An 18321-nucleotide genomic window follows, 5' to 3' on the forward strand; every position below is an offset into this window, starting at 1 on the left:
CAGAGACTAGCTAATAGTGTTTATTTAAAGGGAAAATAACGAACAACTCCGGACAGCTGAAGCTTTTGTAGCATATGTTAGATTCCTGGTTCAGTTTCTGACATTGGTATTTATTTTCTTTTTTGAAGTTATTCTTGAAAAAAAGTTGTTGTACTTTCTGGAAATGTTAGTAAGAAGTGGCCTACTTAGATGAGATGTTGGGTGTGTTATCTGGGCTTGAGGGAGAGGACAACACTATTAGTCACAAAGCAAATTTATCTAATTTTTAGTTGACAAAATGTTGAAAGGCTAAATGACAAAACTGATGTGTTAGGAGATGTTGACAAGGCAGAACAGTGAGCTCAAATCAATGAGAGGACATATAGCAGGAACACAGGGAGGAGGGCATGCTTGAAGACACTTGTGAAAAGGGCCTTAGGAGCACTTGTCACTTAATGGCCAGTCTGAGCTGCTGAGAAAGCAGATGCAGTCCTGGGCTGACTCTTCAACAGAAGGAGAGGACGGCAGCCCAGGGCAGTAATTACCCAATGGCGAGACCACATCTGCAGGCCCCGGGTGCCACGTGCAGCCAATTGGCAAACTAAGGAGCGTTTCAAGCACAGCAGTTAGGAGAGTGAGTGGTTCTCAGAACAGCACTTGAGGGGCTGGGGAAGCTTACCCTAGAGGGTGAGGCATGGGGTTAAGACCCAGTGGAATCTGAGGCTTGTTTATTCAGAGGGCCCCATTTAGAGAAAAGGAAGATAAAGTGAGGACTTAGCAGGAGCCTGGGCGAGTAAAGGCATCTTGAAGCTTCAGTTTCATGGTTAACCTGCCTCTGCCACAGAAAAACAGATTTAATGAGCACACAGGTGGGTTTTTTGGTTGTTTTTTGTAAAAAGAAATTTGAAGGCAGAGGTTGCTGACTCATTTGCTACCTCTCTAGAGGGCAAAAATAGAAACACTGCATCCATGTTGAAGGAATATTCTGAAAATTCAACAGTGGAATGAGCAGCCTTCAGAATTAGTTAAGCACCTTATCGCAAGATCTATACGAGCAGAGGCTTGATCCCTGTGAAGTCTCCTGCTTGGGGCGAGCTTGGACTTGATGCGGGATTTCAAACTCTCCTTGGCAGCTCTCAGGGGTCCTCAGGACAAATGAGACAGAAACTTTTCCTTCGAGCAGAATAGCTCACTTGTTTTAGTTTTTAAGCTTCAGGAAGACATCATTTGTGCCAAGAATGCTATTTCTTAGAGAAAGAGAAAAGAAAATGGAAAAGTGGGAGGAACAAGAGGAGGGGAAGCTTTGAAAACAACGAGACTGCATGAGTTCAAATGTCCCTTTAGTCCCCATGCTTGTTACTCTGAACCATCCGCATCTCCTAGTGAGGCTGACAGGAACCCAGGGACCACAGTAGGGGGAAAAAACTGCCGTATTTCCTGTTACAAATTTGATCCCCCAGATTATATATGAATTCAATCCTAGTCCCCTCTTAACTTGAAACAACTCAAAATAAGTAATGAAGTCTTCTCTTAAATCCATGTCCTCTATGCTGCATTTAATGCTGGCTTTAAGAAAAGGCACATGATGTGCTCTTGGAAATTAGAGATGGGGCATTTCCTTCATCCCCACAGGGCTCTGCAGCTATTCACATAGCAGGTTCTGTGATTAACATTTAGGACAAATGTGAGAATTTGAGGCAGGTGGTTGCTGAGGGTAAGAGGAGAAGATTAATTTCAACTCGAGGCTGTGAAGGACTTCTTGATGGAGGCAAGTTTTGATCAGTTGTTGGAGTTTGGGTTGTATTTCTCCAGATGGCTCCAGTAGGAGGCAGGATGTCAGAGTAGAGTATCTTAATAGGGATAAAGCAACTTCTTTTTAATTAAAAAAGTGGGATTCTTCAAATTAAGAAAAAAATACATGTGCCAATCATGGAAAATTTTAAATAGTAAGCACTCAATAAATGTTAGTCATAATTTTTTCCAAGTGCCAGACACTGAGCTGTGTATTTCACATGAACTATTTTATTTAAGGCTCATAACAATCCAGTGAAGTGGGAATGAACCAATATCATTCCCATTTTACAAACTGAGTTTTAGATAGTTTAAATACCTTATCAAAGACTTCATAGCTGACAAATGGAAGAATAAATTCTCGAATCCATGGTAGCCTGATCTCAAATCCAGTGTTCCAAAATACTATGTTAAAATTTTGAAGAAATATACAGTACTATTAATAATTCCACCAGAAAAAGACAACTACTATTAATAAGTTCCCGTCATCCCATCTAGGCTTTCACTGTGCTGGTTTTAAACATAAACCATACATCGTAACATTTTAAACATTTTTACTTAGCATTACAATATAAAGATTTTTCCAGTGTATGTTAGTCCGGGTCCTCCAAGAAGCAGGCACAAAGATTAAATGTTCAACAGGTTTATTAAGGGAAATGGGAATTTTATTAAGGAACATTTCTTGTGAGAGGAAATGGCAAGAGAGCTGAGAAATGTCTCAAGGGCTCTCAGGCAGGGATACAAGTCAAACCCCAAGGGACAGAGAGCAGGCAGGAAGGTTGGGTAGAAGCATCCTAGATCTTTACACAGTCTAAGGAAAGGTTGGCAAGGCTGTCATGAAATCCTTGAGCCAAAGTCAGCCATCAGAAGAGTCCCATGTCTCCCAAGAAGGGGCACCCTCAGTAATTGGCTGAGAGCAGCCGGGGGGAGACACGGCCTTGGACAAAAGTGGCAGTGGTTTTCAGAAGGCAGTGGGTGAGGCCTGTGATCAATCAAATTCCTGTAGCTGGATGTCACTGAGGCACATTCTCATGGTCACTGTCCCATGGTAATTAATAAAATATCATATTAAATGGCTTCATAATACTCCATCTGTGGAAGTCCCACTTCCATTTTACTTCTATTTTGAGTGTGTGGTTGTGTTTGAGTTATTATAAAGTATCCTACAATAAACATCTGTTAAATATATTTTTATGTGTGGAATTAATTGATCAGCAGGACATTTGTTATTTTAAGGTGTTCAATGAACTTTGTCAAATTGCTTTCAGGTATGCACTGAAATTTCTGGACTAGGATATTTGTGAGGATATGGGAATTATGGTGGGATGGCAGGTTGGGACCAAATTTTGAAGAGTTTTGTAATGTCAGGCTGAGACCTTTCAAACATATTTCGTTTTATAGAACAGCTAAGAGTGAATGCAATTGAATTGATATTTTAACCCCTTTCTGATGCAGGCATGATATGGGCTGAATGTAAAGAAATTTGGACTCAAGGCCCCAAGGAATATTTGTTTGAGTTGTGGAATATGCTTGATTTTGGTATGTTAGCAATCTTTGCAGCATCATTCATTGCGAGATTCATGGCATTTTGGCATGCTTCCAAAGCCCAGAGCATCATTGACGCGAATGATACTTTGAAGGACTTGACGAAAGTAACACTGGGAGACAATGTGAAATACTACAATTTGGGTGAGTTTACAGTACAGTCAATATAAATAAAAATGCAGAATTTTCTTGTAAAACAGATGTCAGTAGTAGTTTGGTTACTGCCCGATTCTCATAAAACTGTTTGTTAGTTTCCAACATCTGTGTCTGAAGAATGAGCATCTATATGTGAGGAAGCATGCTTTACGCTTCTTCCTTTGATTTTTCTACTCCCTGGAAAACTCTCTTAATCACAAGACTCATCTCCCTTTATCTCTTGGATCAATTGGCTAATTATCAAACTTCCTTGAGAATACATGTCTTATATCCTGGATTTATTTTTTATTCTTTTTTAATAAAAAATAGTTCACATTTGATCTATCTCTCTGTATCTCTCTCTGTATACATATATATGTGTGTATATATATATATGTATATGTATATATACACATATGTGTGTATGTATATGTGTATAGACATACATATGTATGTGTATATATGTATATATGTATATGTGTGTATATATGTGTGTATATATGTATATGTGTGTATAGACATATACACACATATATATGTGTATAGACATATACACACATATATATGTGTATATATATACATATATGTACAATGGAATACTATTCCACCTTTTAAAAGAAGAAAATCCTGTCATTTGTATGACATGATTGAACTTGGAAGACATTATGCTGAGTGAAGTAAGGCAGGCAAAGAAAGACAAATGGTATATGATCTTATTTATTTGTGGAATCTAAAAAAAGTCAAACTCAAAGAGGTAGAAGGTAATGGTGGTTGTCAGGGGCTGGGGTAAGGGGCACAAAATGGGGAGATGTTGGTCAAAGGTACAAAGTTTACAAAGGGTACACAGTTAGGATGAGTAAGTTCTGGTGATACACAGTATGGTGGCTAGAGTTAATAATCATGTGTTGTATACTTGAAAATTGCTAAGAGAGTAAATTTTAAATGTTTTTACCACAAAAATGTAAATATGTGAGGTGATGAATATGTTAATTAGCTTAATTTAATCTTTGCACAATGTAGGCAGACATATATGAAAACATCAAGTTGTGCCCCATAAATATATATAATAAAGTTCACATTTGAGTGCCATTTTCATTTAAGATATATAAAAAGTATTTGAAAACAAAGGAATTGTTGGGATCTCCGAGAGGTTCCCAAATCAGTAACACCACTGTTTCCCAACCAGGCTTAGAATTAGTTGAGAAATAAAACAAGAAATTAATATGGAGGCCAGATCATCACCTCTAACACTGATAAAAATCTGGGGTGGATGACACAGTTCTATTAGCTAATGGATTCAGTAATACTGAACCCCAGAATTAGGCAGACACATCCTCCAATTTCTAGATAGCAATGGGCCAGGGCAGTCCTCCCCATAAAAAGAGGATGGCAGCAAGTGCCCGATCAAGTGAGATCTTCCATGGAGGACCAGAGGAGAATTCCCAAGAGAGAGAAGGTAATGCCGAGCTAACTATGTCCAGTTATTCATCCCAATTTAGCAATCAGATAAGTCGTTCCAGCTTTGCAGGAAGAAAGTGACTAAGGGATGGAAATTGGTTCAGTTATTTACTTAAGGAGACTACCACCTCGTAGAAACCTGGATGGGGAAGATATATTCCCTCTGAATACTCATTTCAAACCCTCTGATAAGAAATTAGTTAACATTCACTTGTGAGTTTATTGGCAATATCACAGTAAGGGCTCCATTATCATTATTGTTTATTTTAATGATTAAGATTTTAAAAAATGCACTTAATTTAAAAAAATCAAAGCTATTTGTAGATAATACTTATATTCAAAGCACTATAAAAAAGGAAACTGCTTTTATTAGTTTCTTGTTATCCTTTCCTAATTCCACTTCTCAGCCAGTAAGCAAATACAAATTTGTAATTATGTTTTTCCCCTTTCTTACAAACTGTTTTGTATTTTTCTTCATAATGGTTTCTTAATTGCATTTTTGATGACCTGATGTAATAATGCCAGAAAAATTCATAAGTGAATAATTGCTACATTTTATGGTAAAAATAGACTTGAGTGACCAATAAAAGTTACTCCTAATAAATTTAAATGACTGCAAATATGCTACAAGCCTAAAATTATATTATAGTTTAAGACTGAATAATAAACGCTACCATTTATTAAGTGCCAGGCACTTGCTAAACACTGAACATATGTTGACTTATTGAATTCTCACAAAGACAAGAGAGTTAGAAGGGATATTATCTCATTTTCAAAAATGGGCAAACAAAACTAAGAGAAGTAGTTTACATAAGTTCTTTGTTATACGTGTGTGTGCGTACATATATACGTGAATTTTTACAGATACTGAGTCTATAGTCTGAACTCTTAACTATTATGCTATCCCCTTATGGGAAATTGCTAGCAAACCAGGAAAGTCATGTTCTCAATAAACTAAGAAGCTCAACTATAGCAGACGCTTAAGAAGCCCTTTAAGATAGGAGACTTCCATTCGAAAACCGGATTCTAACATAACTATATTTCTTTCACAGAAAAAGAAGTTACCTAAATAAAAAACTTGAAGAAACTCACACAACTCTTTGTCTTTGCTTTTTCCTAGCCAGGATAAAGTGGGACCCCTCTGATCCTCAAATAATATCTGAAGGTCTTTATGCAATTGCTGTAGTTTTAAGTTTCTCTAGGATAGCTTATATTTTACCAGCAAATGAAAGCTTTGGACCTCTGCAGATATCACTTGGAAGAACAGTCAAAGACATCTTCAAGTTCATGGTCATATTCATTATGGTGTTTGTGGCCTTTATGATTGGAATGTTCAATCTCTACTCCTACTACATTGGTGCAAAACAAAATGAAGCCTTCACAACGTATGTGATCTCAGATGTTATGAAGATAGTTATTGTAAATTAAATATTAGTTTAACAGTGTTTATGTAAGTCCATGGGATAAATAATGTTTTGGTAAAGACTTCATCTCTAGTTCCTGTTGTGCAAAATGAGGGGATTTTACAAATGAGTTGGAGGGACTCTAAAATGTAGGAAGCTTTCTAATATTAAATAATAACTTACATTTTTAGAGCCGGGTAAATACATTGCATGCTTCCCTTTATTATCTCTATTTCACCAAGAGGAAACTGAAATTCACAAAAATTAAGTAATTTGCTGAATATTCCATAGCTGTGTGTGGAACAGCCAGGGTGTAACCCTTGCTTGCTGACTCTAGGGTCTGTTGCTCTTAACTCCCTTACCCTCCTGCTTACGGGGGACTCCTGGGGATGCTAACTGTGAAAACAGCTGCTTTCCTAATTGAATTTCTCAGATTTTATCACTGAGTAGATCTGACTTATGTTCACTATGGACAAGTGTTTTTTTTTTTTTATAAAGTGTGTTTGGAATAATTATTTAAATATTAGGTCTTCAGTGTTACAATAAGAAGCAACAACTGAAACATAAGCCTACTATTTTCCATATTTCTCTAAAATACAGTTTGCCAGGGAAATGAAACCACCTGAATTAATTAAGCAAATTGGCTTAGCTTTGGTCAATAATTAGGCCTAAAGCATTGAAATTCCTACCTAAGACATGTCAGTGATTTTGGTAACATTGTCTGTTTATATTGTATTTTCCATTAAGATGTATATGATTATTATCTATTGGATATGAGTATGATTATTATCTATTGGATATGAGTAGAAGTATAGATCAGGAGGAAACCTAAAAGGCTTCTAACAATTCCATTGCCAAAGCTATGGATTAAGTGTTCCTATCTGTGGTTATGAAATTACATTAATAGCACTTATTGAGCGCTTATGTATTTAGATATTGAGCTATGATTATGTACTTCATATGCACAATATTACCCCATCCTTGCAGCAATCCTATTGTAACCATTTTACAGAAAAGAAAAGTGAGCTTCAGAGAAGTGAAGAATTTTTTTTTATACTCACTAATTTGCAAAGACACTAAACCAACTCATTTTTATTATGGTAATATTGTTATTTATGTATATATTTTCTTATTTCTTTTCTTCTTTTATTTATTTTTTCCCCAGAGTTGAAGAGAGTTTTAAGACACTGTTCTGGGCTATATTTGGACTTTCTGAAGTGAAATCAGTGGTCATCAACTATAACCACAAATTCATTGAAAACATTGGTTACGTTCTTTATGGAGTCTATAATGTTACAATGGTCATTGTTTTGCTAAATATGTTAATTGCCATGATCAACAGTTCATTCCAAGAAATTGAGGTATAATCTCAATACATTTTTATAATTTGTGCCTACATGTTTTAACTATTCCAAGGGCTAACTCAGCAATGAGGATGAAAGTATGGACTGCTCTGCGCCCTTTTATTCATTCCCTGTTTTATACACTCGTTTGACCAATAATCTGGAAAATTTTAACTCTTTGCTTCCAAATGCAACATCAGTAAGGTGTCATGGGGCAGTAAGGCATAAGAAGCAGAAATGCTGATTGATTTGATATTGATTTAATAAAAACTTTAGAAATACTATATCAGCATGAATTTATATTTTATTCAAAAAATTATTGCTTATGAATACCATCATTCTCCAAGTCTTTTTTGAGTGATATTCAAAATTGACCTTTTCTCAACTTGAGATTAACAGTGTAAATTTTTATTCCAGAAATCTTGATCTGTGTCCCAAATAAATGAGTGGTATATTTCAGGATAAAAGAGAGAATAATTTTTCATAGCATTTTTCAGAAAGTAGGAAAGTACATTTATATCTATCAGGTATTTATAAACACATGGGAACTTGGAGATTAATAGTCTTGCAAGACTGTCAAAATTTTAGACAAATTTAAGAAAGAATATGTGAATAGAATGTTAACATTTTGAAAAAATCTTGGAACGATCATTGGGGTCTGAGAGTGTTTACAAGCAAAGGCACTGTCCCCCATCTAGCCACACAATGTTAAAAGCATCCCAGTAATTCTGTTTATGCATTTCCTTGCTGAACTGTCATGTGTATTTGTATAGGATGACGCTGATGTGGAGTGGAAATTTGCAAGGGCCAAACTCTGGTTTTCCTACTTTGAGGAGGGGAGAACACTTCCTGTACCCTTCAATCTGGTGCCGAGTCCAAAGTCCCTGTTTTATCTCTTACTGAAGCTTAAAAAACGGATTTCTGAGCTGTTCCAGGGCCATAAAAAAGGTTTCCAGGAAGATGCAGAGATGAACAAGGTAACTTAGCTTGATAACTTATAATTGTAAATTCTGTGACTACTGTAACCACTATGCCACATCCCTTTAAAGAGAAGCAGTTCCTGATGACACGTCCATTTATTCCCACATGCAGTCACTTCACACAGCACAGTCCTTTGGCTTGTGTCTGTTCAACATGAGCACACTGGACATTTCCTACTTAAAAGAATGTAAGAAAAATTCATGAAATATAACTAAAATAGTATGTTATCTAGAGCGAGTACTGAAAGAAGAACTATTCCGGGCTGCTTTTTTGCTGTTGTGGCTGCATGTCCCTCACTTTTCCTTCAATTTATACAGCCCGGTAAATCGGCAGCAGCTTGTTATGACTGGGGGGCAACTTGATTAACTCTTAGATAACTTCTACATTGAAAAGTTCAGAAATCAGTTGCTCACATGCAATTTGGGAGACCAGGCTTGGCAATAAGTAGTTCAAGAAAGAAAGAGCTACGGACATTGATTAAAAACAATAATCCCACAAGGCGATGCAATCTTTTTTAAAAAAATAAAAAGATTTAGTGCTTAGATGAGGCACTAGGGCGATCACAGCATGTTCAGATATGTTTAGAGAACATGTGGAATTTGTGTTTCACTGGAAGTGGAAGGTGAGGGCTGATGCTGTGCAAAGATCTCTGCTGAGCATTTAGACCTCTATACTCAGAAGGAGCACTGAGATACCAGGTGTATCCAGAGGAGGAGGACCAGAATGGAACACATATGGATAAAGTGTCATATGAGGGAGGACTGAAGGAGCTGGCTGTTTCTTCTGAAAAAGGAAGATGGAAAGTAACTAAAAATATCTTTGTAATTTCTATCTTTAATTAGGAAGTACACTTGTTTTTCAAAAATGGGAAGAAAAGCAATGGGCCAAAAATTCAAATAGTTAACTTTTAATTCGATATAAGAGCAAACTTTTAACAAGAAAATCTGCCCAACAGAAGAATGGGCTGCCTTTAGAAGTAGTGAGCCTCCCACCATTGTAAGCAGTCAATAAATGTCAGATGGCTGACAGTGGGAATGTATCAAAGATTTCTCCTTTTTACACTGAGTGGGCGATTGGGCCAAATGATTATAAAGTTTCCTGGCAGTAAGATTCTATCATTAAATAAAAGGAAAATGTTGTAATTCCTGCATTGTTTACCATTTACTATTTAGGGTGCTCAAGTAAGTAACACATTCTCTGAGTTCTAGTTTCCTCAACTGTAATATGTGAAAAAAAATTATATCTACATCCTGAAGATCAACTCACATAAGTATATAAAAGTACTTTGAGAATTTTAAAGCTTTCTTTAAATGTAATTATGATCAATCTATGATATTCTTCCAGAAGTATAACTTATAGAACTCAGTGGATTGAGTGGCAAAAATTTCCCTTCCTTTATTTTATGTAATTAAATGAGTGGTTTACAGGTGTGGTTAGAATGCAACCTGAGGGAATTCAGAGTCCAAAGACAGTGTCGAAGCAAGTACTGCAAAGGGAATAACCCTGTAAGAATATGTTTCTCTCATTAAAACTTGTTGGGGAATTAGACGAAATGGCTTTTGAAATACAGAACAAAGAGTGAAATTGGTTATGCAGTTAGTTATACTCATTTTACTATCTATCTTTAAAAGATAAATGAAGAAAAGAAACTTGGAATTTTAGGAAGTCATGAAGACCTTTCAAAATTATCACTTGACAAAAAACAGGTAAGCTCATATTTGAAAATATGAAGTCATGCACATGATCAGGCTTATCTTTTCAAAGAAAGGGACATGTTCAGAAGGAATTTTAGGAAATAGAGAACAGACACATTAAATAATTCAACTATTTTAACAATTCTCAACAATTCCATTACTGAGAGGTAGAAGTAAGCTATGTTTTATAAGTGAAAAAGAATAGCATGTATATTTAAGACATATACTAAGCACATACTTATGGTGATGGAATATAAGACCAGTGACATAGAGAAGGGAATATTAAGAGATGAATCTGTCCAGAACTTGATGGAGGGTATGATTAACTTCACTCTTTGCAACTCAGATAGAAAGCAGGCACGGTACCCAGTGCCTCCTAATTTGTCAATAATCAAGAAGCGATGGAAAAAGGCACTGTGGGACCTCAATGGCTATTGTGGTCAACACCGTGTATAATGAACAATGTGCTCTAGAGGTCTATCAGCTCATTAACTGAGAGTAGCAAAATCCTCAATGATGAGGACGTTTCTTTTTTTGTGGCATGTACATAGTAGGGGCACAATAAATGCTTGTTGCTAAAAGGAAATGATAAAGGAATGAATTAGGAAGAGGGCAATGTAGGACCTGCATTCAATTACATATAGTAATATAAAATCCAAATCATGGTGGTTTAAAAAAGACACTTGTTTTTTTCCCTGCCTCATTTAACTCTCCAGATTTATGCAGTATGGGGCTGTTACAGGCATGAGTTTCTGTGATTCTCCTGGATTTTTTGTCATAGTCAGATACAAGAGTACAGCTTTACCTTCAGCTATTATACCCACTTTTCAGGCATGTAGGAGTAAGGGCAAAGGAAAAGTAGGGGATGCTAGCTGAATCTGCCACCACCTTCAGAAGAATCTCCCAACAATTTCTGTTGTTATATCTCATTGACCAGAACTATGATATATGTCCATCCCATAGAACACAAATGACAAGGAGGGAGACCATTTTTTTGTTAAGTTGGTTATGTTACTTCCCCCAACAACATAGGAATCCTCTTAAGGCCTATCTGATATCCACCCTCCCAGCTTCTTTCTAACCATCCCTTCCACTAGCATGTCAACCATTACCCACTACAAATCACAAAACAAAGGAGAGCTTTAGGTAAGGGGAACCCTAAGCCATTAGCCCTAGTAAGATTAGGAGGTTTGATTGGGAAGAACTTCCAAAGAACAATATCACAGGTGAGAAGGGCTGCAGTGGGAGGTAACGTGGGTGAGAGACCTGTGCATGAATTCTGTGAGCCCTGCCACAGCAATGGGGCCACAAGGGCTGAGAGTAAGACAGCAAGAAGGCAAGTGGAAATCATCCCTGGTCATCCAAGAGAGTCAGCAGATTAGGGTCATTGCAAATTGGCACATTCTTGCTGTTCAGACAAGTTTTGTTTGTTTTGCCTATCCAGGTGAGTCTAGATTGCATTTAAAAATGATTCCAATAAAGGAAATTAAAAATGATTCCAATAAAGGAAATTTAAGAAATGGAAAATAAGGTATATAACAGAGCTACAAAGTCATTTCACTCTAGAAAGGATAGTTCAGTGGTTAGGAGGCTAGTGTATAGGGGGTCAACAAGTCATAGCCCTCAGGCCACATTTAGTCTTCAGCCTGTTTTCAGACTGAGAGTTAGAGATTTTAAAAAAAATTGCATTTCTAAATAGTTGTGAAAAAAATAAAGAAGGATATGTGAGAGAGACCATATGTGGCCCACAAATCCTAAAGTATTTATTATCTAGCTCTTTACAGAAGAAGTCTACCACCCATGTTCTCATGATGCTGGTTATGATGAATAGAATACATGGGAAACACAGAATTAAGTTCAAATATTTTGTGAGCAATTTCTGCCATTCTAATGCATGCCTGTGTGTGTTGTACTTAGAATGTTGTTCTCATTAAGACTCTTTACTTGTTCACAGGATGTAGGCAGTAATCACACCAACATCCAAATGTTCTTTTGAATATTAAATTACTTAATACTGTAATGTTCTGACAACAGGGCCTGGCACATAGTGGGTATGTAATAGCTATTTATTATTTTAATTGCTATTACTAGAGAGCAGGAAGAGTAAGTATACTACATAATTTGGTAGTGATATTAATCCAGTGAGGACATATAAATAATACTAGGCCTAAAAGCCCTATAAAAAGAATGCAAAATATAAGGGGTCCAGTTAAAAATCATAAATGGGCATATCTGGAAAAAAATAACTTGAAATAAATGAAGTAGTGAGTGGAAGAAACAAAAACAGGATTGCTGGCAAGATGGCCGAATAGGAACAGCTCTGGTCTGCAGCTCCCAGCAAGATCAACGCAGAAGGCAGGTGATTTCTGCATTTCCAACTGAGGTACCCAGTTCATCTCATAGGGACTGGTTGGACAGTGGCTGCAGGCCACAGAGGGTGAGCCAAAGCAGGGCGGGGCATCGCCTCACCTGGGCAGCGCAAGGGGTTGGGGAATTTTCTCCCCTACCCAAGGGAAGCCATGAGGGACTGAGCCTGAGGAACCGTGCATTCCGGCCCAGATACTGTGCTTTTCCCATGGTCTTTGCAACTCGCAGACCAGGAGATTCCCTCTGGTGCCTATTCCACCAGAGCCCTGGGTTTCAAGCACAAAACTGGGTGGCCGTTTGGGCAGACACCGAACTAGCTGCAGGAGGTTTTTTTTTTCCATACCCCGGCGGTGCCTGGAATACCAGTGAGACAGAACCATTCACTCCCCTGGAAAGGGGGCTGAAGCCAGGGAGACAAAGTGGTCTGGCTCGGTGGGTCCCACCCCCACAGAGCCCAGCAAACTAAGATCCCCTGGTTTGAAATTATCGCTGCCAGCAAAGCAGCAGTCTGAGATCGACCTGGGATGCTCGAGCTTGGTGGGGGCAGGGGCATCCACCATTGCTGAGGCTTGAGTAGGCAGTTTTACCCACACAGTGTAAACAAAATGGCCAGGAAGTTCAAACTGGGCAGAGCCCACTGCAGCTCAGCAAGGCCACTGTGGCCAGATTGCCAGATTTCTCCTTTCTGGGCAAGGCAGCTCTGAAAGAAAGGCAGCAGCCCCAGTCAGGGACTTATAGATAAAACCCTCATCTCCCTGGGACAGAGTACCTGGGGGAAGGGGCGGCTGTGGGTGCAGCTTCAGCGGACTTAAACATCCCTGCCTGGCAGGTCAGAAGAGAGCAGTGGATCTACCAGCACAGTGTTTGAGCTCTGCTAAGGATCAGACTTCCTCTTCAAGTGGGTCCCTGACCCCCGTGTATCCTGGAAGGTACCCCTCTGGGATGAAGATTCAAGAGGAAAGAACAGGCAGCAATCTTTGCTGTTCTGCAGCCTCTGCTGGTGATACCCAGGCAAACAGGGTCTGCAGTGGACCTCCAGCAGACTTGTAGCAGAGGGGCCTGACTATTAGAAGGAAAACTAACAAAGGAATAGCATGTCCACTCAGAGACCCCATCAGAGGTCACCAACATCAAAGACCAAAGGTAGATAAATCCACAAAGATGGTGAGAAACCAGTGCAAAAAGGCTGAAAATTCCAAAAACCAGAATGCCTCTTCGCCTCCAAAGGATCACAACTCCCCACCACCAAGGGAACAAAACTGGATGGAGAATGAGTTTGACAAATTGACAGGAGTAGGCTTCAGAAGGTGGGTAGTAACAAACTCCTCTGAGCTAAAAGAACATATTCTAACCTGGTGCAAAAAAAGCTAAGAACCTTGAAAAAAGGTTAGAGAAAGTTCTAACTAGAATAACCAGTTTAAAGAAGAACATATATAACCTGATGGAGCTGAAAAACAGCACAAAAACTTTGTGAAGCATACACAAGTATCAATAGACAAATCGAACCAGCTGAAGAAAGGATATCAGAGATTGAAGATCAACTTACTGAAATACAACATGAAAACAAGATTAGAGAAAAAAGAATGAAAAGGAATGAACAAAGCCTCCAAGAAATATGGGACTATGTGGAAAGACCAAACCTACATTAGATTAGTGTACCAGAAGGTGACAAGGAGAATGGAACCAAACAGGAAAACACTCTTCAGTATATTATCCAGGAGAACTTCCCCAACCCAGTAAGACAGGCCAACATTCAAATTCAGGAAATACAAAGACCACCACAAAGATACTCCTTGAGAAGAGCAACCCCAAGACACATAATCATCAGATTCACCAAGGTTGAAATGAAGGAAAAAATGTTAAGGGCAGCCAGAGAGAAAGATCGGGTTACCCACAAAGGCCAGCCCATCAGACTAACAGCAGATCTCTCTGCAGAAACCCTACAAGCCAGAAGAGAGTGGGGGCCAATATTCAACATTCTTAAAGAAAAGAATTTGCAACCCAGAATTTCATAACCAAACTAAGCTTCACAAGTGAAGGAGAAATAAAATCCTTTATAGACAAGCAAATGTTGAGAGATTTTGTCACCACCAGGCCTGCCTTACAAGAGTTCCTGAAGGAAGCACTAAGTATGGAAAGGAAAAACCAGTACTAGCCGCTGCAAAAACATACCAAATTGTAAAGACCATCGACACTATGGAGAAACTACATCAACTAACAGGCACAATAACCAGCTAGTATCATAATGACAGGACCAAATTCACGTATAACAATACTAACCTTAAATGTAAACAGGCTAAATGCCCCAATTAAAAGACACAGACTGGCATATTGGCTAAAGAGTCAAGACCCATCAGTGTGCTGTATTCAGGAGACCCATCTCACATGCAAAGACACACATAGGCTCAAAATAAAGAGATGGAGGAATATTTACCAAAAAAATGGAAGGCAAGAAAAAAAAAGCAGGAGTTACAATCCTAGTCTCTGATAAAATAGACTTTAAACCAACAAAGAACAAAAGACAATGAAGGGCATTACATAATGATAAAGGGATCAATGCAACAAGAGAGCTAACTATCCTAAATATACATGCACTCAATACAAGAGCACCTAGATTCATAAACCAAGTTCTTAGAGGCCTACAAAGAGACTTAGACTCCCACACAATAATAGTGAGAGACTCTAACACTCCAATCTCAATATTAGACAGATCAACGAGACAGAAAATTAAGGATATTAAGGACTTGAACTCAGCTCTGCACCAAGCGGACCTAATAGACATCTACAGAACCCTCCACCCCAAATCAACAGAATATACATTCTTCTCAGCACTACATCACACTTATTCTAAAATTGACCACATAATTGGAAGTAAAACACTCCTCAGCAAATGCAAAAGAACTGAAATCATAAAAAATGGTCTCTCAGACCACAGTGCAGTCAAATTAAGAAATTAACTTAAAACCGCACAACTATGTAGAAACTGAACAACCTGCTCCTGAATGACTACTGGGTAAATAATGAAGTCAGAAATAAAGATGTCCTTTGAAACCAATGAGAACAAAGACACAATATACTAGAATCTATGGGACACATTTAAAACAGCATTTAGAGGCAAATTTATAGCACTAAATGCCCACAAGAGAATGCAGGAATGATCTAAAATTGACACCCTAACATCAAAATTAGAAGAACTAGAGAAACAAGAGCAAACAAATTCAAAAGCTAGCAGAATACAAGAAATAACTAAGATCAGAGCAGAACTGAAGGAGCTAGAGACACTAAAAACCCTTCAAAAAATCAGTGAATGCAGGAGCTGGTTTTTTGAAAGGATCAACAAAATAGACCACTAGCCAGACTAATAAAGAAGAAAAGAGAGAAGAATCAAATAGATGCAATAAAAAATGATATAAGGGATATCACCACTGATCCTACAGAAATACAAACTACCATCAGAGAATACTATAAACACATCTACACAAATAAACTAGAAAATCTATAAGAAATGGATAAATTCCTGGACACATACACCCTCCCAAGACTAAACCAGGAAGAATTTGAATCCCTGAATAGACCAATAACAAGTTCTGGAATTGAGGCAGTAATAATAGCCTACCAACCAAAAAAACTGCAGAACCAGATAGATTCATAGCCAGATTCTACCAGAAGTACAAAGAGGAGCTGGTACCATTCCTTCTGAAACTATTCCAAACAATAGAAAAAGAGGGAATGCTTCCTAACTCATTTTATGAGGTTAGCATCATCCTGTTACCAAAACCTGGCAGAGACACAGCAGAAAAAGAAAATTCCAGGCCAATATCCCTGATGAATATTGATGAGAAAATCCTCTGGCAAACTGAATCCAGCAGCACATCAAAAAGCTTATCCACCACGATCAAGTAGGCTTCATCCCTGGGATGCAAGGCTGGTTCAACATACGCAAATCAATAAACGTAATCCATCATGTAAACAGAACCAATAACAAAAACCACATGATTATCTCAATAGATGCAGGAAAGGCCTTCAACAAAATTCAATAGTGCTTCATGCTAAAAACTCTCAATAAACTAGGTACTGATGGGATGTATCTCAAAATAATAAGACCTATTTATGACAAACCCACAGCCAATATCATACTGAATGGGCAAAAACTGGAAGCATTCCCTTTGAAAATCTGCACAAGACGAGGATGTCCTCTCTCACCACTCCTATTCAACATAGTATTGGAAGTTCTGGCAAGGGGATTCAGGCAAGAGAAAGAAATAAAGGGTATTCAAATAGGAAAAGAGGAAGTCAAATTATCTCTGTTTGCAGATGACATGATTGTGTATTTAGAAAGCCCCATCATCCCAACCCAAAATCTCCTTATAAGCAGATAAGCAACTTCAGCAAAGTCTCAGGATACAAAATCAGTGTGCAAAAATCACAAGCATTCCTATACACCAATAACAGACAAACAGAGAGCCAAATCATGAGTGAACTCCCATTCACAATTGCTACAAAGAGAATAAAATACCTAGGAATACAACTTACAAGGATGTGAAGGAACTCTTCAAGGAGAACTACAAACCACTGCTCAAGGAAATAAGAGAGGACATAAACAAATGGAAAATCATTCCATGCTCATGGATAGAAAGAATCAATATCATGAAAATGGCCATACTGCCTAAAGTAATTTACAGATTCAATGCTATCCCCATCAAGCTACCACTGACTTTCTTCACAGAATTGGAAAAAAAATACTTTAAACATCAAATGGAACCAAGGAAGAGTCCACATAGCCTAGACAATCCAAAGCAAAAAAGAACAAAGCTGGAGGCATCACACTCCTGACTTTAAACTATACTACAAGGCTACAGTAACCAAAACAGCATGGTACTGGTACCAAAACAGATATATAGACCAATGGAACAGAACAGAGGCCTCAGAAGTAACACCACACATCTACAACCATCTGATCTTTGATAAACCTGACAAAAACAAGCAATGGAGAAAGGATTCCCTATTTAATGGCGATGGGAAAACTGGCTAGCCACATGCAGAAAACTGAAACTGGACCCCTTCTTTACACCTTATACAAAAATTAACTCAAGGTGGATTAAAGACTTAAATGTAAGACCTAAAACAATAAAAATCCTAGAAGAAAACCTAAGCAATACCACTCAGGAAATATGCATGGGCAAAGACTTAAAAAGCAATGACAACAAAAGCCAACATTGACAAATGGCATCTAATAAAACTAAAGATCTTCTGCACAGCCATAGAAACTATCATCAGAGTCAATAAGCAACCTACCGAATTGGAGAAAATGTTTGCAATCTATCCATCTGACAAAGGGCTAATATCCAGAATCTACAAAGAACTTAAACAAATTTACAAGAAAAAAAAAAACCCATCAAAAGTGGGTGAAGGATATGAACAGACACTTCTCAAAAGAAGACATTTATGCAGCCAACAAACATATGAAAAGTGCTCATCATCACTGGTCATTAGAGAAATGCAAATCAAAACTACAATGAGATACCATCTCATGCCAGTTAGAATGGTGATCATTAAAAAGTCAGGAAACAACAGACGCTGGAGAGAATGTGGAGAAATAGGAACACTTTTACACTGTTGGTGGGA

The 18321-nt window shown here is 37.9% G+C and overlaps 1 protein-coding gene across 3 annotated transcripts in view; it reads left to right on the forward strand.

Annotated features, from left to right (window-relative positions):
- The window catches only part of TRPC6 (transient receptor potential cation channel subfamily C member 6), a 134606-nt gene that overhangs the window by 106283 nt on the left and 10002 nt on the right, over positions 1-18321 (forward strand). For all 3 annotated transcript variants that reach the window (XM_030829636.1, XM_030829637.1, XM_030829638.1), the window contains 5 exons: positions 3226-3459; positions 6029-6293; positions 7477-7672; positions 8428-8631; positions 10267-10341. In XM_030829636.1, coding sequence (XP_030685496.1) covers positions 3226-3459; positions 6029-6293; positions 7477-7672; positions 8428-8631; positions 10267-10341 — 974 coding nt within the window. The remainder of the gene's footprint in view (positions 1-3225; positions 3460-6028; positions 6294-7476; positions 7673-8427; positions 8632-10266; positions 10342-18321) is intronic.

This window comes from Nomascus leucogenys, chromosome 15, assembly GCF_006542625.1.
Source record: "Nomascus leucogenys isolate Asia chromosome 15, Asia_NLE_v1, whole genome shotgun sequence".
NCBI classification, from domain to species: domain Eukaryota; kingdom Metazoa; phylum Chordata; class Mammalia; order Primates; family Hylobatidae; genus Nomascus; species Nomascus leucogenys.